General features: G+C 47.7%; 1 protein-coding gene across 1 annotated transcript in view; it reads right to left on the bottom strand.

Moving 5' to 3' along the window:
* col22a1 (collagen, type XXII, alpha 1) overlaps positions 1 to 23,388 on the bottom strand; it is a 375,895-nt gene that overhangs the window by 254,404 nt on the left and 98,103 nt on the right. Inside the window, exons 4-5 of the mRNA XM_038808788.1 lie at positions 7,433 to 7,507; positions 5,574 to 5,673 (exon numbers count right to left, since the gene is read on the bottom strand). Of these exons, the coding sequence (XP_038664716.1) occupies positions 5,574 to 5,673; positions 7,433 to 7,507 (175 nt within the window). The remainder of the gene's footprint in view (positions 1 to 5,573; positions 5,674 to 7,432; positions 7,508 to 23,388) is intronic.

Raw genomic sequence — 23,388 nt, 5'->3', positions numbered from 1 at the left:
ACTCTGCAGATTATCTATGTCCCTCTGTAACCTGCAACATCCTTGTTTCCACTACTGCTCATTGAGCTCAATGTGTCAGCTTTAATTTTGCTCATTTGTTAAACAAAACCTTTAAACCTCTCATTTCTAAACTAACAAATTAGAGCCCCTTAGAATTATAATCCTCACTGCATGTCAGGGCTTTAGATGCAGCATGCAGATCGTATTTGCAGTGACAGATCAAACAAGGCCACTAAATGGTCACACGTTGCCTCATTAAACATGTCGGTGACTAAAGCTGCACTCATATTGACTGAGATTTTTCCATCCCACCCCTCTCCTCTGCTTCCTAAATAGAGGTACTCTGCACAAAAGCAAGGAAAGTTACATTGAACTTTTATGATGCTCTGTGAGGCACAACTAGAATTGTGAATCTTTGGAACTCTCTATCCCAGAGAGTTATGGATGCTCCATCATTGAATACCTTCTAGTCTGGCATAGACAGATTATTGGTCTCGAGGTGAATTAAGGGTTATGGGAGCGGGCAGGGAACTGAAATTGAAGCTCGAGATCAGCCATGTTCAGACTGAGTGGCGGAGCTGGCATATTAAACAATGTGGCTTACTCCTGCTCCTATTTCTTGTGTAGTCATGTCCAGTTCATGCAACTACCCTGCAGGAAGAATGTGCGGACAATTAAAGAGTGCAGAGGAGATTTACCTGAATGCTCCCAGGGAGAGGGATGTTCGCTAGAAGGTCAGGTTGGAGAAGCTGGGTTTGTTTTCCAAAGGAGATTGAGGAGAGACTTTGATAGAGGTTTAAAAAATTATGACAGGCTCAGATAAGGTTGTCAAATAAAAGTTGTTATTGGATGATTGACTGGGGAACACATTTAAAGTTTGGGCAAGATGTGAGGAAGAACTTTATTGGGCAGCAAATAGTAACGGCTTGGAACTCACTGCCTTACAAGGGTAGTGGAAGTGGAGATGGTGAATGACTTCAAAAGGAAATTGATCAATATGCTTTGCTAACTACTCTTTGAACATGTCTTGTCCTTTCTGAAGGTTTATGCACATGAACTCCCAGGTCAACCTGTCCCTGTAGAACACAAAATGTGTTTCATTAGCACTTGGATATATGTAATAGTTAATGAGAATTATTATGAATATATAAGCATCTTCAACATCTCGCTAGTTAAAGGCACTATATAAATACAAATAGTTGATGTTTTTATTTAATATTGTGTGAGACTCCATGGTATGAAACCACAAGAACAGGAAACCAGGGCACCTTTGCTACAGTAAATGTTTCACGTCCTACCAATTGCTTCTTTCACCAAAATATTTTTCACTCAGCACACCCCCGCCAGCGTGTTTCTCAGTGGTGTGGTGTGGATACAATGGGAAATCCCATTGACAAGCGGCGGGGAGATAGAATCCTGCCACTGGCCAACAGCGTGCCGCTGAGAAACACATGGCTGGTGAATGGAGAATCTTACCCACCATCTCCTGGATAGTTTTCTCTGTACATTCGACACCCGTCAATGAGACCCCTTAAATCTAAGATGCACAATTGGGGCCAAAGTTTCCTTGACTCCACCAACAATATGCCTCAGAAACTAATTTTCACCACTGTCCATCTCATGACTTCTCCAAGTAAAATTATCCATTTAGTTCCTATTGTTGAAAAACTCAGGGATTGATTTCTGCTGAGGGATTCGTAGAGCTGGGGCTGGATTCACGTTTGGCGCGGGGGCGGAGAATCCAATTTCACGTTAAATTTGAGCCCGCCGCCGATCCGGCGATTCTCCGGGAGCCGAGAATCGGTGTGTTCACGGAGTACTCCGCGCAGCTGCTCCTCCGCTCCGATCCTCCGCTCCCAACAGGCCGAGTTCCCGATGGCGTGGTTCTAACCATCTATCACCATTCGGGAAGCTCGTGTGGTGGCTGCAGACTCAGTCCGCGGCCGCCCTGGTGTGGAGCGGGAGGATCGGACACCAGGTGGGGGCCTTATGGGCGGCCGGGGGAAAGATCAGGGCAGTCGGATCTTTGGGCGCGCGGCTGATCGGAGGGGCCGACATTCTTCATCTGCTTCCACGGTTCGAGTCCGCCATGACGTTCGGCGCGGCCGCTGAAGGCTGCCGCCGTGCGCATGCGTGGACTCAAAACTGGAAGTGCGGGGGCCCGTATCTGCAGCTAAAGCTGTGTAATTACTCTGGCTCCTTGCTCGCCCCCTGCAGGTGAGTAAATTGGCTGATCTTTTTTATAGGAAACTCCAGAGTGAAATACCAGCATTTTTACGCTGGTGTAGGGACATAGTCCCAATTTGGGAGAATCCAGGCCCTGGTTTCAGTGCTGTGCAGAATAATTATAGGGCTCTTTGAGCCCACACCCAATGTAGATTTTCATCCTGTCAGTGTGGGTGACTGCTCAAAGATTTAAACGGCCAGGGTCCAGATCACAATGTAATCCACACTCCTCCAACATTTCCTTTTGGAATACGTTTTACACTATGCCCTATCAAAAGGGGAGACATATCATCAGAGAATAGAATCCCAATGCAGAAGGAGGCTATTTGGTCAATCGAGTCTGCACCGACCCTCTGAAAGAGTACCTTACGTAAGCCCATTTGACCGCCCTATCCCTGTAACCTGCTTAACCTACACACCTTTGGACTGTGGGAGGAATGTGGAGCACCGGAGGAAACCCAAGTCGACACAGGAGAATGTGCAAACTCCACACTGACAGTGACCCAAGGCCGGAATTGAACCTGGGTCCCTGGCTCTGTGTGGCAGCAGTGGTATCCTACTTTGCCATCTGCCACCCCTTTGTCACATCAGACCAGATGCTGAAAGACGTATGTCATACATTTCTTCTGATTTCCTCTCTATCCCTAAGGAGAGATGTCTGGCTTCTGTACCGCACATAATGCATGACTTGCATCCGGAATGGCATATTTGGGGTGCCGACTGATTACTCAGTATTTTGTAGTGCAGAGCAGTGCATTGCAATAGCATTTAACGGAGCAGTGTGCAATGATATTTATTTACAGCATAGTAGATTCTAGTGGACTACATCCACTGGAGTGTAATAAGATAGACTGCAAGGAAATGGTTTCTATGCACCGAGTGGTGACGAGTGGAGTAAAGTGAGGTGAAGACCAATGAAGAGCTGGGTTGGGCTTCTGCTGAGTATCATGCTGATAGAGTTTTCTGGATATTCAGTTGAGTGCATTGGAATGGAGTAAAATTCTAACCAGACTAGACAGGTTCGGCGAAAGAAGGATCAGTGGTAAATGGAATTCAATTCGGATAAGTGTGAGGCGATTCACTTGGGCAGGACAAACAAAGCAAGGGAATACATGCTAAACGGCAGGACCCTGGTACTCACCAAGGATCAGAGGGATCGTGATGTGAATGTACACTGGTCCATTAAATTAGCAGAGCTGGTGGATACAGAGATTCGAAAGACATATGATGTACTTGCCTTCATTAGCCAAGGCATAAAGTTTAAGAACAGGGAGGTTATGCTCGAATGGTATACAACGTTAAATAGGCCACAGCTAGAATATTGGGCGGGATTCTCTAATCCCGCAGCAGAGTGTCCACGCCGTCGTAATCGCCGTCGCGTTTTACGACATCGTGATCGGGTCGCTTCCACGTCTAATTCTGGCCCTTACAGGGGCCTGCCCGGTGCTGGAGCGGTTCACGCTGCACCAGCTGCAGATCCCAGCATGAAATGTGCGCCGCGGCATCCGCGCATGGGGCCGGCGCCAACACACGTGTGCGCAGTGGCCTCCTTCAACGTGCTGGTCCCGATGCAACATGGAGCAGGGCCACAGGGGCCGGCGCGTAGGAAAGGAGGTCCCCAGCCACAGAGGCCGGCCCGCCGATCGGCGGGTCCCGATCGCGGGTCAGGCCACATCAGAGGCCCCCACCCTGGGGTCTGAAACCCCTCCCCCCACAGGCCACCACCCAACCCTTATACGCCGAGGTCCTGCTGGCCAAGAGCAGGTTAGAACGGCACCGGTTGGACTTGGCTCTTTTCCGACGGCTGCTCGGCCCATTCCGGCCGGAGAATCAGCGGGCCGGCCTCATAGAGCGGCCCGCGACTGGCGCCGTGCCAACCAGCCCGGTGCCACTGGACCGATTCTCTGCACTGCGGAGAATCGCGTCCCAGCGTCGGGGCGGAGTGGCCCCTTCACGGGGATTCTCCGGCCCGGCTCAGGGCTGGGAGAATCCCGCCCGTTGCGTGCAGTTCTGGAATCCACATTATAGGAGAAATGTGATAGCACGGTAAAGGGTGCAGAGGAGGTTTACCAGGAGGTTGTCTGGGCTGCAGAGTTTTAGTTATGAAGAGAGATTGGATAAACTTGGTTGTTTTCCTGTGATCAGCCTGTGGAATTTGTTACCACAGTAAATAGTTCAGGCCAAAACACTGTAGGTGTGATTTACCTGCAACATCCCAGTGGAATTGGGACGGGATGAGGCCGGTATATCGCTGGAGATGCCTCTGCCTGGATCCCCAACGGTAGTTACAGCTCTCGCGATCTAATTAGATCTCGCGAGACAATGCGATCTGGATCCCACAATGGGCAGGACCTAGAATGGAAGAGTTAAGTGAGTTTAAAAGGTCACTGAACTCTAACAACGCCAGATCGAACCGACTCCTGGGGTCTACCAGTCTTGCCGAGGAGACCCCAGCTGGTCGCTGTTTAGCACCGACGTCTACAAATGGGGACCTGGCAGAACGGCACTTCGGAGGCCTTCCAGGTGATCAGAGGGCCCTGGATGATTGGTATTTGGGCAGGGTGGCACCCTGGCACTGCTGATGCCACATGGGAACCTTGGCACTGCCAGACTGACACCCTGGAAGTGTCATCTGGGCACACTGGCAGTGCCACCCAGGTGCCCCCCCCAGTACTTCCAGGTTGCCCAGGTGATAATGCCAACGTGCCCAGGTGGCATTTTGTCTGTGCCGTGGATCGGGCCGGGGGGTGGCGGGAGCCTGCCCATATCAGGTGGGGTGCCCCCAATAGTTGAGTTTGGGTGTTGGGGGTTCCAGGGGTTGGCTCGGGAGTTCGAGAGATCGCTGTGCCATTTAAAAGTGGTGCCTCAATCTCTTCCTCCAATGGCGAGTGAAGCTCCTCAGTGCAGGAAATGCGACTGAGTGCAGCCTCGGTAGGGTATTGCCCGTTGAGGCCCCCAAAAATAGAGTGCTGTTTGATAGCTGGGTCGCTCTTCTCCCACCCAGAATGAACTTTTTTTTCATTAGATCGTGGCCTGTATGTTATCAAGAAGCAACTAGATATAGCATTTGGGGCAAAGGGGATCAAAGGGTATGGTGGAAGGTGCGATTAGGCACTCAGGGAATGGTGAGGCAGGCTCAAAGGGCTGAATGGCCTCCCCCTGCTCCTATTTTCTACGTTTCTATGAATGAGGTGGGCTGGACTGGAGTGGAACAAAGTGGACTGGAGTGCAGTCGACAGGAGCGGAGAAATGTGGAATGGAATAAAGAAAAGTGGATTGGAATGAAATAGTTTGTACAGAACCCAGGCGACTTCAGGAGCAGTACATCAGTGTATTTTGTCACTTACTTTGTCATCTGAACGATGGGCATCGTTCCAAGTCGAACAAATCCTCCATCTTTCGTTCCGATAATGCTTTTCACACGGAACTGCTCCATCAGGTCAAAACCTGTTTGAATACCCACAAAAAATACACTGACGTTATGAAGATTTTTAAAAAAATGACAGGGGTGAAATTGGTGGATGCCAGCAGTTCAAAACATTGCGAATCAGCAGCCAGTATTGGACTGCGCCTGATCTTCCTTCCAGTGAAGTTCACAGAACAGTAGTTCAAACTATTTTTGAAGATTCATTTCTTGGTCTTATTGTCAACTTTTACTTGGTTTGAAATTCAAAAAAAGATTTTGGGTAATATTTTCCAAATCAGTGAAAAATAAAAGCTGGCGCAGTGTAGAACAGGCTGTGGATTCTGTTTCACACTGCGGATGGAGACCACTTGCATCCCTGATATGTTTTATCATCTTTTCCATAATCTGAAGTAGAGTTGTCAAACACGTGACACACAGAAGACTTCGATTTGGGCAGAGTGAAACATATTTTGGTGAAAGAAGAAATTGATAAGCGGGCCGCTTTGACCTGGATGTTATGCTAATTGCACTGGTTTGGAAAAGCTCTGCATAGGTGCACAGGCAATGGTAATCACTTTTTCTAAGTATTTGCATGTTTAAAAGTATATTATTTGCTCAGAAAAGAATTTCTCGTCTGTTGGGCGTGCACATTTTACAGACGCGGATGTGGGCTCAAAACGCACTTCCGGCCGCGGGTGGCCCCTGAACACGATTTCATGCTGGCTGGCCAATTAACAGGCAGCCTGTGTGAAACGTGTATTGGAAGAGAATGAGCGCTGCTGGGGAGGGTGGGTAGAGGGCGTACACTGAGAAAAGCAATGGTGTGGGCTGCCAGTTCTAATGTACTCCCTCAGGGGGACAGGCGCTGCTGACAGTACAAAAAAAAATTAAATGCATTGGAAAAAATTAAGCAAAGAGTGCCCAGGCAGTATGTTCAAACACAAACCTCAGTCCCCAGACACCATTTTACATTTTATTTCCGCCAGGACAGTTCCTCCCACCCTGGATTGAGTTTGGCGTCTGGCCACTCTGACCGCCCGCCAACCTTAAAGGTAGACGGGCCATATAAAATTGCATTCGCTTGACCCCTTAAAGGGTTAAATTGCCTGCTTGATTGTCCGTGGGCGCGATTCTGACTTTCGTGTGCCCTCCGTCTGTTAATATGCGCGATTACATCAGGACACACACTTAATGTCTTTTGGCGCAATTTTGTGCGCTTCCGGGTTGGGCGCACATCTGCCCACGCAATGTAAAATTCTGGCCAAAGTAACTGAAGTGCACCAATGAACACTTGGAATAGTTCAGTATAGTATCATTTCAGTGATTTGAAATCAGGGTTACACTCAGCTGGAGGACTGGACACCCTTTTGCTTATTTTTGGTGATAAACCCATTTTTCGATATATTAATAAAACTGCGCCACGTTACTTCTCTTCAATATATAAAAAAACATTAGAATGGAAAGAAAATAAACAATTATGGTCCATTGCACTGTCCACTTGCATTGGTTCATGGAGGTATTTATGGTTGGCATTGGGCAAATAAATGTGAGCAGAAACTCCAACCTAGCCAGCGAATATTCAACCTGTGAAAGTGCAATTTGAGCGCAATGTTCCAACGCATCCAACAGGGAAACCCGACCCCCAGCTGGTTAATATATAGCATGGAAATATTCGACTTGTTCAGGCTTCTTAGGAGCTCAACTTGAAAATTTATAACCATGACGTTTGGCTGTTGTGCATGTCAAAAAAAGACTATCTGCAATGTACCCAGATGTGTCTATAATATAAAACTCACTTACCTGGGATGTTAGCTGAAACTTTATTTTGTAGTTTGTATTGACTGCCTGCCAATTTCAGATTGGGACACAGCACATCTGTTGAAACAAAGAATAAAATGTTACTCAAAATATAATGCGAGAATACTTCAATAGAACATTATTATAGAATCCGGCAACATTGTTCCCTTCAAATTAAATGATCTGTTATATAATGACTGGAGCATGATTGCAATAAAAACAAAAAATGCTGGAAAAACCTACCAGGTCTGGCAGCATCTGTGGAGAGAGAAACAGTTCACATTTTGAGTCTATATGGCGCTTCTTCAGAGGGCTATTGTAACGCATGATGTATTATCCTGCTGTTAAGACGGAGCTGTGTTTAAGATGACGTGTCCTTTTAAGATCACAAAGTCTGAGTGCACTTAAAATGAGAGCAAGAAGCACATCATTGCATTGGTGGGGGAAGTTTGCAGGGTAAGTTTTATGGGCGGGATTCTCCGACCCGGCGTGAATCCAGCCCCCGCCGTCTCCCGAAGTCTACGGCACCAGAGATTCGGTGGGGGCGGGAATTGCGCCGCGCCTGTCGCCCCGCCCCGCCCCCCCCCCCCCCCCCCCCCCCCCCCCCCCCGGCGATTCTCTGGCTCGTGATGGGCCGAGGTCGCGCTGCTGTCATGCCTGTCCTGCTGGCGGGAATCAAACCACCTACCTTACTGGCGGGACCAGGCGGCGCGGGCGGGCTCCGGGGTCTTGGGGGTGGCGCGGGGCGATCTGGCCACGGGGAATGCCCCCACGGTGGCCTGGCCCGCGATCAGGGCCCACCGATCGGCGGGCGCCTGTGCCGTGGGGGCACTCTGCTCCTTCTGCGTTCGCCATAGTCTTCATGATGGCGGACGCGGAAGTGACCCCGTCCCCTGCGCATGCACGGGGATGACGTCAGCAGCCGCTGACGCTCCGGCGCATGTGCGGACTTCCGCCAGCCGTCCCTTTGGCCCCGGCTGGTGTGGCTCCAAAGGCCTTTCCCGCCGGCCGGCGGCACGCCAACCACTCTGGCGTGGGCCTAGCCCCTCAAGGTTAGGGCTTGGCCCCTAAAGGTGCGGAGAAATCCGCATGTTTGGGACGGCCCGACGCCGGAGTGGTTCACGCCACTCCATCCCGCCGGGACCCCCCGCCCCGTCGGGTAGGGGAGAATCCCGGCCTATATCTTTACATCTTTTCCACAAAGAGAAAAGGTATGGAGCTGCCCACACTCTGGATTCTTGCAAACATAACGCTCATACCATGAAGATGTAGAACTAAATCCTGTGCAAATACTCACTGCCGCTGTCACTACTGATCACGTGACGTCCCACCATTGGGAATGTATTCTCTGGTACATAACACCCAACCCCCTACTTTAGTACAATGACAACTACTTAATGTTTTTACAACAAACCCAATTATGCATTTTCTCTGGACATATATACAACTTAAGAAGTCTCTCAGGTAGAAGTCTATTCCTTTTGGGTTGTATTCAAAGCTCTGGACCTGACTACTCGCAAACTTGGAAGTGTTCTCTGTTCCTTCAGTAGATGGTACTTTCTGGTATTTTACTCTAGTGGCTATTTGTACAGATATTGGGAAGGCCTCAAGAACAGAATCTGCACTTGTCTCTGTGTACCAAAGTATCGCTCTCTAAATTTTCCAAGGGAAATACTTCTTGAGAAATTTCAGGGATTTCACTTTGTGAAGCTAGGAACTGATCAGCATGAGATCACCAAACTCTTTCATCATCCATCTGCACGGCGTATGATATTGGACCTGTCCTGTTTTAGGATCACAGCAGCTTCCTATTTCTCACTGATGGTGTAGCTTCTGGCTAGCGCTCGCTCTCCTTCATTGACTACTCGCTGTGTAGAGTTTTGTTCTCCCCGAGTAATCTGTGCTTGTTGTTTTTGCTTGACAATCTCAGAAGTATCAAGTGGTATTAACAAATTAAACTGTGTTTGCAGTTTACTCTTGAACAGTAGCATTGCTGGTGAACTCTGTGTTGTGTGTGTGGTATTCCTGTAAGAAGGAATTTGTTTACTCTACTTGCAATGTACCTTAGTCCTTTAAAATAACCAAAACGAAAATGCTGGAAAATCTCAGCAGGTCTGGCAGCATCTGTAGGGAGAGAAAAGAGCTAATGTTTCGAGTCCAGATGACCCTTTGTCAAAGCTAAAGACAGAGAAAGTGGGAAATATTTATACTGTGGAGTGAGAATGAAAGATGAGTCATAGCCACAGAAACCCAGGGAAACAGGATGCTAATAGCCACAGAAAGCAATGGGAAAGGTGCTAATGGCAGGATCCAGAGAGAACAAAAGATGTGAAAGGCCAAACTGCAGAGAAACTAACATCAGAGGGTAAACTGTAAGAGATGTAGATGTGTGGGGAGGGGAAGAGAGAAGCAAAGGGGAGAAAGGGTAACAAAAGGTGGATAAGATGGGGGGGGGGAGGGTGAATATATATAGAGAAAGACAAGACAGAAAGAAATGGTAAAAAACAGAAAGAAATGGTAAAAAACAGTTAAAATGAAATGGGATGAAAACAAATGGATCGAGGTGGAGTACAGCTAATCATCTGAAGTTGTTGAATTCGATGTTGAGACCAGAAGGCTGTAGCGTGCCTAACCGGAAGATGAGATGTTGTTGCTCCAGTTTACGTTGAGCTTCACTGGAACATTGCAGCAGGCCAAGGACAGACATGTGGGCATGGGAGCAGGGTCTTGTGTTAAAATGGTAAGCAACGGGAAGGTCAGGGTCCTGAATGTGCACAGACCGAAGGTGCTCAGCAAAGCGATCACCCAGTCTGCGTTTGGTCTCTCCAATATAGAGAAGACCACAATAGACCAAAATGGAAGAGGTGCAAGTGAAACGCTGCTTAACCTGGAATGAAATGAAAATGAAATGAAATGAAAATCGCTTATTGTCACGAGTAGGCTTCAATGAAGTTACTGTGAAAAGCCCCTAATTGCCACATTCCAGCGCCTGTTCGGGGAGGCTGGTACGGGAATTGAACCGCGCTGCTGGCCTGTCTTGGTCAGCTTTAAAAACCAGCGATTTAGCCCAGTGTGCTAAACCAGCCCCTATCAATGTGCTAAACCAGCTCCTCCAGTGTGCTAAACCAGCCCTTCCAGAGTGCTAAACCAGCCCCTCCAGTGTGCTAAACCAGCCCGGTATGGGATGTTAAGCATGGAAGAGGTAATGGAGCAGTTGTTACACCTTCTGTGATTGCATGGTAAGGTGCCATGGGTGTTGGGAGAGGTGTTGGGTATTGTGGAGGAGTGGACTAGATCATCTTGGAGGGAACTGGCTCTGCGGAATGCTAACAGAGGGAGTGAAGGGAAGATGTGTTTGGTGGTGGCATCACGCTGGAGTTGGCGAAAATGGCGGAGGATATACAGAGGCTAGTGGGGTGAAATGTGAGAACGAGGGAGACTCTATCCTTGTTCTAGGAGGGAGGGAGGGGGCGAGGGTAGTGGTGCGGGAGGTAACAATTGCACTCAAAGACGAGAGACAAGTACAATCGAGGCTTTATTGCTGTGTGATGCTATTCCTCCGGCTGCAACTGTAGACTAGGGTCTGAGTGACTCACACGCATATTTATACACAAGCTCCCTGTGGGCAGAGCTAGCCGGCAGGGGCTTACCGGAGGAACCTGTATTACAGGTACAGCCATACATCCCCCTACTGCAAGTATGCATATCTACAGTGGTTATCACCACAGGGAGTCCACCTCGAGTTGCAGTAAAGACATTTATTTGACAACAATATTATCTACTCAAGGCCAGGTTACACCTCACCGGGTCCTCTCTCCTTTTTGATTGGCTACACACTGGTCAATCTTTTTTCCAGTTCTGATAAGCTATCCTGCCCAGAGTGAGGGAGGTCCCTGTGCCAATCAGCGTGGGGGAAACAATCAACCCCCAGTGGATGTGTCCCGTGCAGGTTATTACAGATGGTATCATCCCTTTCCCACAGTATGTCACTAGGTGTGTACCATTACTATGCTTAACATTTATCTGCTGATTTTAGCTTATTTTAAATAATATTACACCTTTATTTTTTTCTAACTCATTCAAGGAATGTGGCTGTCACTGACTGTGCCAGGATTTATTGTCCATCCCCAATTGCCCTTGAATTAAATGCCTTGCAAGGTAATTTTAGAGGGCATTTATGAGTCAACCAGCAGGCTATTGCTCTGGAGTCACATGTAGGCCAGGCTAGATTTCCTTCCCTGTAGGAGATTAGCAAACCAGGTGGGCTTTTATGACAATTGACAATGGTTTCATCGACATCATTAGATTTTTGATTATGGATTTTATCGAACTCAAATTTCACCATCACCAGCATGGGATTTGATCAGGGGTCCCCAGCACAATACCCTGGGTCTCTGGATTAATGGACAAGTGACATCACCTCCCCAAAAACTTGTGCAGAGCAACTCAGAACAGATAAACAGAAATTGGCACCAATACTGACACCCTCCTCATAATGGCTCTGATCTGAGTTTGAAAAATGGAAAGGGGGACTGCGGGCAGTGCTTCAGAGGTGAAACAATGGTGCTGTTCACATACACTGACTGAAGAATCGCAAACACACACCTGCTGACTGTACTTTTGCAATTCTCAGTAAGTGTTGGGAATTATAAAAAGAGCACAGCTGTCATTTGTAAATAGTCGACTGACTCACTGTACCATATCAAGTATTAGGTTTAAAGCATAGTCCTGCAAATAATCTGTTAAATATAAATCCACAATATAGTGGATACTTTATCACCAACTTGGCATTTTGAGATTGTAAGTGACCAATTTATCAGTGCTCTGAGATCCTTAAATAGCTGGCACTCCCAATGGAGGGGAGAAAGGATTTGAACTGAAGAAATCCAACCACTTTTTGTAAGATCCATGTGAAGGAAAATCTATTTCCTTCTGTTGCTCAGTGAAAATTACTTCAAATTAATTAAAATAACATCAAGCTTTGTTTGCCTTTTCCGCCCAATTCTGTCCTCCCAATAGTGAGTCATCAAGGCACTCGGAACAAAAGTGTGACATCTACAGAGCTAACGGCAGTGATAAATCACAGACTGGATGAATCAGATGTTTAGGGCCTATCCCAGATGCCCATCCACACTCATGGCTCGTACAAAGGAAAGCAGGAGCCTATGGGCATAATGCACAGATTTGATGCGATGATTGAGAATTCTCAACAGTGAGTAGAAGGCCACGAAACAAAAGGTCCATCGCCTGTGGTTTATTGTCCATTATTGGATTGTCTGCAAATCTTGAACTTCAGGCAATCGCTGGAAGTCTGAGTATTGCTCTGTGCTCTGTGTGACTAATTGCCTAATTACCCCTTGAGGCTGTTACACAAAAATTCAATGTCTTTGTCATCGTCATAACTGGCGGTCCTGCCCTGGAGGGTCAGGGTGCTCGCACTAAATAAGGAACCTGACTTTAAACACATGGGTGGTAGAATAGGACAAACTATGGGCAGCATGGTGGCACAGTGGTTAGCATTGCTGCCTCATGGCGTCGAGGTCCCAGGTTCGATCGCAGCTCTGGGTCACTGTCCGTGTGGAGTTTGCACATTCTCCCCGTGTTTGCGTGGGTTTCACCCCCACAACCCAAAGATGTGCAGGGTAGGTCAATTGACCATGTTAAATTGCCCCTTAATTGGAAAAAAAGAATTGAGTACTTTAAATTTATTTTAAAAAAGAATCGGAGAAGCTGTAACACAAGCCTGGATTCTTCCCCCCCCCTGCCCGCTGCAAGATCGCCACGGGCGGGACGCAAACCATATAAAGGTCCATTGACCTTGGGCGGGAATTTCCGGTCGCCGGGCGGGCGCAGATGGAGAATCACGCCCATAGCATGAACACATTGCTTGCTATTCTTGATATGATTGACTTTCACCTTCTCAAGAAATTTCAGATAAAAGGTGTGTTCGTAAGGATGCCCACAGCTCTTTGCAAACCATTAATGACATTTGCTGAATGTGCAGGGTCAGACAAAATCTTTTCAGCATTTCCTCAAGGTTGGCTAAATATTCAGCTTTAGTCGATCCAGTGATGAGGACATCATCCAAGTATGCAACCACATTTGGAAGTCCCTGCAGGAGACTCTCTATGGTTCACTGAAAAAATGGCACATGTGGGTGAAACTCCAAAAGGCAACCGGGGGTACTGGTAGAGGCCTCTGTAAGTATTGATTGTCACAAAACCCACTTGCCGTGCTGTCCAATTCCAATTGCTAATAGGCATAATTCACATCTGACTTGGTGAAAGACTTGCCTCCAGCTAACTTGGTGTACACGTCATCGATATTGGGAATGGTGTACTTGTCCAACTTTGTTGCGCTGTTGACCGTCAGTTTGTAGTCACTGCGTAAATGTATAGTTTGGTCTCGCTTGACAATTAGGATGATGGGTGAAGCCCACTCAGAAAGATGGACAGCTGAATTATTCCCATGTTTTTCAATCTACACAACTCCACTTCCACTTTTCTCTTCGTACCTAAGGCACCAAGCTGGCCTTGAAGAAACAAGGTGCTGCCTGGGGATTGACATATACATTAGCTTGCATGCTCTTCTATTTTCCTACTTCATCTTGGCAGTGCCACCTCTGCCAATGGCGCTGGTGAGGCTTCAGAGCAGCTAACCCTCTGATTAAGCTGGCAGCATCAGGTGCCCACCTGTGATTCCAAATTGGATGGTGGTCTCACAGATGACCAAATAAGAAGCTGCCTCTGGTAAAATTACTCATAGATTCATAGAATTTTACAGCACAATAGCAGCCTTTCTGACCATTGTGTATGTGCTTGCCATCAAGCACCTATCTATTCTAACCCCATTTTCCAGCACATGCCCTGTAGCCTTGTTTGCTACGGCATTGTAAGTACTCATCAAAATGCTTCTTCAAAGTTGTGAGGGTTCCCTTCTTGACCACCCTTTCAAGCAGTGAGTTCCAGACTCCCACCACCCTCTGTGTGAATAGGTTTTTCCTCAAATCCCCTCTAAATCTCCTGCCCCTTACCTTAAATCTATGTCCCCTGGTTATTGACCCCTCTACTAAGGGGAAAGGTTCCTTCACATCCATCCTATCCATGTCCCACTATAGTCCCATTGCTGACTTCAGAGGCCTGATGCCTATGGTGACATTCAGGCCAGAGGTTCAACTATAATAATTGTTTTTAGTGTCATAAGTAAGCTTGCAATGAAGTTACTGTAAAATCTCCTAGTCGCCACACTCCGGTGCTTTTTCAGGTACACAGAGGGAGAATTCAGAATGTCCCATTCACCTAACAATCACCTCTTTCGGGACTTGTGGGAGGAAACTGGAGCACCCGGAGGAAACCCACGCAGACACAGGGAGAAGATGCAGACTCCGCACAGACAGTGACCCAAGCCGGGAATCGAACCCAGCTCCCTGGCGCTGTGAAGCAAAAGTGCTAATCACTGTGCTACCATGCTGCACTAAAAGCAACTAAAAGCAAGAGGCTTACTTTTTTGGAGCGCAATTCATATGGATGCTTAACTCAGGAAGTATTTTTTCAGAAACTTTATCCCACATTAATGATTGCATGCTGGGATTTAAATGAGCTTTGTGCTGAAAGTGAGTCTCAATCATACTGTTGATCTTTGTGCACACTGAACACTTGATGACCTCAGGCACAAACCCACCGTAAGGGTGTGGTGTCCACTGTGGCATCAATGCTAAAGGCCTGACTTATGAGAGATGCATGGGATGACTTGATGCATATTTTTAAACTTTAAGATAAAACAAACCTTAAAGTTAAAATTAAACCTTGCTCTGCTTCCCCACCCATCAAATAAAACACATTACAAGGAGCATTGCACTGATTCAGATATTTCAGCTGCTATAACAAAAATTAAATCCAGCCAAAATCGTTGCAGAGGTTCCAGAGAAGGAATTTCGGGATTCCACTTTTAACCACTTTCTTAGTCATGTTAAGATCCTCCCTCACCAAATACTATTTCCCAACAGAGGGTGTGTGCCCCTATCATCACCCTTTTCCACAAATCACTCGTAAATAGAATCGGTTCACATCTGAGAGAAGGATGGAACATCAGATTAACCGGACGACAAATGTTTTGTACAGGTTTCCATAGCATTGGATGCTGAGTAGAGGCTGAGGTTAGGAGTTATCTCCTACCTACACCAGCTGAAGCAATATACAAAACTGCAAATCTCGGAGTATCTGGCTCCTGCACTCAACCAATCGTCCTCGATAAGATTCTTGCAGCTCAGAACAGAGGGGGTCATTCCCAACAATTGAATTTGTCAACCTATTCGAAAGGGAAAGAAATCGCCTTGTAGGATATTCCAGTCAAAAATGGATAGTGGGAATGTTATGAGCAACGTTTTATCCTCTTTCTTGGTATAAGTGCATATTATGAACGGGCCAGGTGATGCAACCAATTGAAAATTACAAATACATGACTTTGCCATTCACACAACCACACCAGTAAGTTACCTTTTGACATTGTCAATGGCATGTTGGAAACTCTTTTTGTAAATGATTAGTTAGGAGGTTGACAGAAGTAACTTGGTTCTGAGAGCTGCCGGGTAAATAGAATTTGTAACTAACACCACGATAGTTGATGCGGCAAAACTGAAATGGAAATATTGACACTAAACTGTTGAAAGAATTATGACATCAACAGGTGCTTATTTGCGTATTTATAGAAAAGATAGGGCCTCACGGTAGCATGGTGGTTAGCATCAATGCTTCACAGCTCCAGGGTCCCAGGTTCGATTCCCGGCTGGGTCACTGTCTGTGTGGAGTCTGCACGTCCTCCCCGTGTGTGCGTGGGTTTCCTCCGGGTGCTCCGGTTTCCTCCCACAGTCCAAAGATGTGCGGGTTAGGTGGATTGGCCATGTTAAATTGCCCGTAGTGTAAGGTTAATGGGGGAATTTATGGGTATACGGGTTACGTGGGTTTAAGTAGGGTGATCATTGTTCGGCACAACATCGAGGGCCGAAGGGCCTGTTCTGTGCTGTACTGTTCTACTGTTCTACTGTTCTACTGTTCATAGAGTTGAATAATCCAGGGAAGCACATGGCTCATAACCTCCCCCTGACCACGAATCCAATTCGACATGGAGCCAACATGCTCCATGCTGACCCACCCACAGCCATGAATCAAGTGGGGCTTCTGACCTTCATTGGAAAGGAAGTCCCACCCCCTGGAGCTGTCAGCCAATCTGATTGGCCAGCAGTTCCATCAGAACTGGCAAATCAAGAGCGCATCAGTGGCCGCTGCTAGGACTGCAGGTGAAGGATGAAGAAGGCCCATGGATCCCCGGAACAGGTAGGTCCGTGGTCTTGGGTGGGGAGTGTTTGAACTGTGGGCGGGTATGAAGGGGGTTTGAACATGGGGCCACACCCTGATTGGCAAAGAACAGCCCCCAAAGGTCACCCTGCCTTTCTTCCCTCCCTTTGAAGATGTTTGTTAAAAATATAGTGCTTCCCACACCTGCCTGAATGACATGCCAAACATTTCATAGCGTGCATTGTGAAACAAGCCTAATTGACCCTTGATTACCTATTTGAATACAGCAGGCATGCTGCACACTCAACCCCCAAAATAGGGGGTTTAGGGGTTAGCACTGCAGCCTCACAGCTCCAGAAACCAGAGTTCAATTTCGGCCTCGGGTGACTGTGTGGAGTTTGCACTTTCTCCCCGTATCTGAGTGGGTTTTCTTCAGGTGCTCTGGTTTCCTCCCACCGTCCAAAGATATGCATGTTAGGTGGGGTTCGGTGCAGACGCGATGGGCCAAATGGCCTCCTTCTGCACTGAAAATTCTAGGATTCATACCAGGAGGACACTGCTTTCAACTTTCGCCTCACTAATGAGATTAAAATGAATACAAATGAAGTCCCATTAGTATTTCGCCCAGAAAGTGGGGAGCAGGCACCATGGCCTCCCAGGGGGAGCATGGAGATGAGTACTCCTCTTTGCTTCTCTCCAGGTCGCACAAGTGCAAACCAGCCGCTGTCCAGAATCCATGTTGCGGGGTGGGTAGGTGGGGGTGTCCTTCAGTCCTTCAAGGGAGCTGGGTAGTGAGGGTCACGGGCTGAGCTGGACGGGGCCAGATTGGGAGTCTCCCCCAGGATGGGTGTCGCCTAGCTTTGAGGCTCTGCAGCAACAGCAGACCGGGAGCATTGGGAACTATTTCATGCCTGGTGCAAATCTCACTTTGGTCCTCCGCCGGAAGATTAAAGTGGGATTTGTGGCAGGCGCAAAGTAGCCAGAGAATCACCCCCTCTGCTTCCCCCTCCAAAAATGCTGCATGACTGCTGAGTTCTTCCAGCAATTTCTGTTTAAATTTAAGAAAAACAAATAATAGTAATAAGAAGCAATAATAATAATCACTTATTGCCTAAGCGATATTATTATTATTATTATTGTCACAAGTAGGCTTCAATGAAGTTACTGTGAAAAGCCCCTAGTCGCCACATTCCGGCGCCTGTTCGGGGAGGCCAGTACGGGAATTGAACCAGCGCTGCTGGCATTGTTCTGCATTAAAAGCTAGCTGTTTAGCCCCTGTGCTAAACCAGCCTGTTTCAATAACAAATTTCTTTTGAAGGAGAAGCTGGCGGAGAATGCAAATTAATGCACCAAATAATAATTAGCGCAAATGTGGTTTTCAATCTCAGTGACACCTTCATTTTCACAGCCTTAAAGTCTTAGCACTAGACTAGCCAGTCTGTGGGATGGGCTATGAGATGCCATGCCACATCCAATCATTTGACTAATAATTCTTCTGGTTGGATGGAAAAAAAAATCAAATTTAACGTCTAGCTGTCGTTGAGATGGCTGCTGAGAGTCAGCAATGAACTGAATTATAGATACTGCCAGCCAGTAGCTATTGAAGAGCATGGCTCGGGGCTCTCTGAAGTAATTTTGGATATTAATGGGAGGAGGACGGAGCTTCTGTTTGTTTCACTTCTTCTCTCTATGGTAGTTAAGCTGGAAGGTTCAAACATAGAGCATTTATTTCTATCCAAATATGCCAAACCCTCGGTACAAGTACCAAATTAATTTACTGTACTGTCAGTCACAGGAACATATCTCCGTGGCTGTAATGAAATTAGTGTTTAAAACAGAACTCAGTGCAAAAGCAAATCGCAGGCTGCGGTATTGAGAGATGCAGGGAAGAAAGTAACTAATTTGGGATAGATTGGCACCTTGAAACGGGATCTGGATCCATTTTGTTGAAAGGGGCTGAAGATCAATTAGGAGATCATCAGCTCAGTATGATTTTATCACAGGGGGTTAGGAAAAGATATATCTGAAGTAAGGTTCAGCAGATGGTATGTGAGGTGACGGTTCAGGCTTGGGTAATTAGACTTGGGCGCTGGATGATTGAACCTGATAGGCTCAATATATTATTCTCATTCTGGACTTTCTAATAGTCTTACCTGAGGTTTCAAATTCAAGTTGCAGCCTATTCTCAATTCATTTCAGCCAAATTAACAGCAGGGTCAATTCAATGGGCTTCGTCATCCCTTGGCCGATAAAGATGAGGGAGCAGGCTGAGTTAACTGGAGCTTATACCCCAAATCACTGAGGAACACTAACTGGAAAGTCCACAGGTGTAGACATTTATTGAACAGACCCAATAACTTTTTAAAAAATAAATTGAGAGTACCCAATTAATTTTTTACAAATAAGGGGCTAACTTGCTTAATTGTGTGGCCAATCCACCTACCCTGCACATCTTTGGGTTGTGGGGTTGAAACCCATGCAAACACGGGGAGAATGTGCAAACTCCACACAGTCAGTGACCCCGGGCCAGGATCGAACCTGGGACCTCAGGGCTGTGGGCCAGCAGTGCTAACCACTGCGCCAGCGTGCTACCTCAAACAGACCCAATAACCTGAAGTATTTTTAACATATCGGACGTAATTCTCCCGTAAAATGACTAAGGTCAGAATTCTTTTGCCATTCCCATCGGGGAGGATTCTCTGGTCCTGCCAGCAGTGCCCCTGCGGGTTTCCTGGTGGCATGGCGTGGGGGGGGGGGCTCAATGGGAATTCCCACTGACAGTGATGGGAGCAGAGAATCTTGTTGCCAGTGAACGGCATGCCATCTCCCCTCACTGAGAAACACGCAGCTGGGAGGCCAGAGAATCCCACCCTTCATGTCATTTTGGGCGGGAAGCATGGGGTGCTTCCCATCAGGTAGATGGGCACAATGCAGATTGCAATCCACACACATTTAGTCCAAAGAATGATCCCCCATGTGAAACACGTTGAGCAAGAGTCCCAATTCACTGCCTACCACCTCACATTCTCCTAAGATCTGACCTCTCAGATTGCTCCTCGGAATCCCCCTGGCATGCAACGTGACAATCCCTTTCTGTCCAGGTGCAGTGCCCAGATATGGCACCTTCTATGGAGCCCAGGACCCACCAGACATGCAGCTCACAATGTCCTCTTTTTGTCCCAGCAGGAGAAGATAGCCCCTAATAAGTGGAAGTGGGAGAAGACTGGGGTGGTGGGGGTCCTGGAGGTACAACTCCTCCCTCCCCTATGAGGAAAGTGCAGGGTTGCCCAGGAGTGGGCAGTGACCGAAAGCTAGGTTGGTCTGTGCCAGGGTTGTGAGGGTCCACTGCCCTTTCATCCAGATGAACTGTCTGAATGAGTTGTTGATATCTCAGACCATGTCCTCCCCTTTCACTGAACCCATGTCCCTGGTCTTTCTGGCTCACCAGCTGATGAGGCCAGGCCCTTTGCACCCAAGAACAATCTTGGAGGAGAACTCCAAGAAGAGCACTGACAATATATCCCAACTGTCACCCGTACCTTTCACCATCATAGACACACACCTCAGTGGACGAGATTAGCAGAAAGGCATCTGGGCCAATATCTGGTGATCACCACACTAGTTGTTGATGCGCATCAAATGGAAACAGGAACATCCAACGACAGTCTGAGGTCTGCTGGATCCCAGAGCACATCTGGCCCCCAGCCAGATGCTGAGACTCTGGACAAGATTCTCTCTGAGCTGTTGGAGATGTGAAGCCAGAGCCATGAGGTTCAGGAGGGGATGCAAGTGACATTCCTGCAATTGCAAAGTTTTTTTTTGAATTTAGAGTAACCAATTTTTTTTTTCCCAATTTAGGGGTAATTTAGCATGGCCAATCCACCTATCCTGCACATCTTTTTGGGTTGTGGAGGTGAGACCCTCACAGACACGGGGAGAATGTGCAAACACCACACAGACAATAATCCAGGGCTGAGATCGAACCTTGGTCCTCAAAGCCGTGAGGCAGCAGTGTGAAGCATTGTGCCACCGTGCCGCTCATGCAACTGCAGGGTTCATTGGAGGAGTCCCAAAGGCTTCATGCACAGGTTATGGTGCTGGCAGTCCGTGGCACCCAGGTAACACCACAAGGATGGCAACCACAGTGGAAATTCTGGGGCATGACCTCCGAAACGTGGAGTCCAAGGCACAGCTCAATCTGTGATAACAATGGCTGAGGGCCTCAACATCATTTCTCATTCACTGAACGTCATGTTCCAGACATAGTTGGGCATTTCTGAGGCACTCCAGAGCTTGGCCCAGTCACAGAGGTCCATCGCTGAAGGTTTCAACACCATGGTGCAGACAATGCTGCCACAGTTGGCAGCAAGGTATCACAAGTGGTTAGCGCCAGGGTCCCAGGTTTGATTCTCCGCTGGGTCACTGTCTGTGCGGAGTCTGCACGTTCTCCCCGTGTCTGCATAGGTTTCCTGTAGGTGCTCCCATTTCCTCCCACAGTCCCAAAACCTGCAGGTTAGGTGAATTGGCCATGATAAATTGCCCTGAGTGACCAAAAAGGTTAGGAGGGGTTATTGGGTTACGGGGGATAGGGTGAAGTGACTGCTTAAGTGGGTCTGTGCAGACTTAATGGGCCGAATGGCCTCCTTCTGCACTGTATGTTCTAAGTTGTATGTTTGTTATAATGTTGGGCCCCCAGGATTGGCCTTGCCAGATGAGTCAGACAATTCTAGAGCTCACTGCAGCTGTCCCTCTGCTCAGGGGCCCATGAGCACCCTGAGGGAGGAAACATAGAACATAGAACAGTACAGCACAGAACAGGCCCTTCGGCCCTCAATGTTGTGCCAAGCCATGATCACCCTACTCAAACCCACGTATCCACCCTATACCCGTAACACAACAACCCCCCCTTACCTTATTTTTATTAGGACACTACGGGCAATTTAGCATGGCCAATCCACCTAACCCGCACATCTTTGGACTGTGGGAGGAAACCGGAGCACCCGGAGGAAACCCACGCACACAGGGGGAGGACGTGCAGACTCCACACAGACAGTGACCCAGCCGGGAATCAAACCTGGGACCTGGAGCTGTGAAGCATTTATGCTAACCACCATGCTACCCTGTTGCCCCTTAGTTGCCCAACTATGTCCAACGCTGGGATCCATTCCTGGACCTTCCACCAAGGAGACTCGGGCAGCCTCCAGTTCTTCCAACTCCCCCACTTTGACACTGGCACATCTCAAGGGCAACAGCCAGAGCAGGTGTCACGGAACACCTTTGATACCAGTAAGTCGGCTGTGGCCCTCCAGAGGATGACCGGCAACGACATCAAAGGGCACAAGTTGTGGAACACAACAGGCCATCCCACCTCTGATATGCATCTTTGGGAGACACCTAGACACCACGGAAGATTCAGAAGATATAGGAGCGCTGAATGGGCACTGGTGAGGTCAGTAATTGTAGTTAGGGTATGGATAATTGTCACATAAAGTATTCACCATTAAAATATGTCAGAACTGAAACATGCAATGCCTCTGTCATTTAAAGCTTTACAACAGGGTGGGTCTCTTTCCCCATCTCGACTCTTTTCCTGCCATCTCAGCTGGATCAATTCTAAAATTCATTTTTTATCTGGGATGATGTGGAGAAGGAGAGAGACTGACAGTAAGATCATTCATCCTGGGACCCTCAACCGCTCTAACCTTCCCCACTATTCCTTGTCTTCATTATGCTGTCAGCTGACCACCCATCACTATGCCCAGCGCCCTCGACCACCAAGCAAGTTGCCTGGCCCGTGACCCTCAACCCTTACCATTGAGGGACTCATCCCCTGACCCAGACTTGGAGAATAATACCCCTGAAAGTGGTGAGAAATAACGATGATGGCCAAGTATTTGTAGTGGCCTGACTCGCTGGACGATGAGAGGACACAAGGTCAAATCGAGTCAATGAGGGGAGATACATCTATGCACGCCCGATACCCAGCCATAGACAACCTGAGCTATTATTCCTGTCAGGCCCTCACACTCGATGCACCGGGGCTGCCAAAACTTGCACTGTGGCTTTAAGCCAAATGGGAAGCCTATGTTGCAAACATCTTAACATGACTGTCCTGCTTTCTCTCTGAGTGCCATCGAGCAAGCCATTTGCAGTGGCAACCTTCACTCTGCACTCACTCCCACCCAGATCAGGAGCCTTAGACCCAGGCCACTGCCAGCAGCATCAGGGAGATCATGCTCACCTCTCTTCTGCTCATCCAGATAGTTAACCTTTATCCGTGAGAGGGTCCTCAGTGGTGAACCCCTGCTCTTTACTGAATGTGTGTTGCCAGCTGCCTCTACGATGCTAATGCACCTCCAGTGCAGACACAATTTTCAGGCAGCAAAGATTGCAAGACATCCATTTGCTCCTGCTTTAGTTCATGGACCATCAAATACCATCACGACTAACAAGGCTAATCCCTCCTTGTCTTCATCTGTCAAACTCGAGGCTTGTCACTGTCAATGGGGTGTGAACTGGAATGTAAACAGCCAGGTACAAAGGTATAAAAGAAGGCAGACTGCAACATTGAAACCACAGAGCCTACTGAAACTTCATGGGGGCTAAAATTGACTTAAAGGGGAAACTTTAAGGGAACTGGAATGTTCTTTAAACAAGCAAAAACAA

Source organism: Scyliorhinus canicula, chromosome 10 (genome assembly GCF_902713615.1).
Source record: "Scyliorhinus canicula chromosome 10, sScyCan1.1, whole genome shotgun sequence".
Taxonomy (NCBI): domain Eukaryota; kingdom Metazoa; phylum Chordata; class Chondrichthyes; order Carcharhiniformes; family Scyliorhinidae; genus Scyliorhinus; species Scyliorhinus canicula.
Note: the sequence above shows the minus strand (reverse complement) of the source record. Positions and strands in the feature narration are given on the sequence as shown.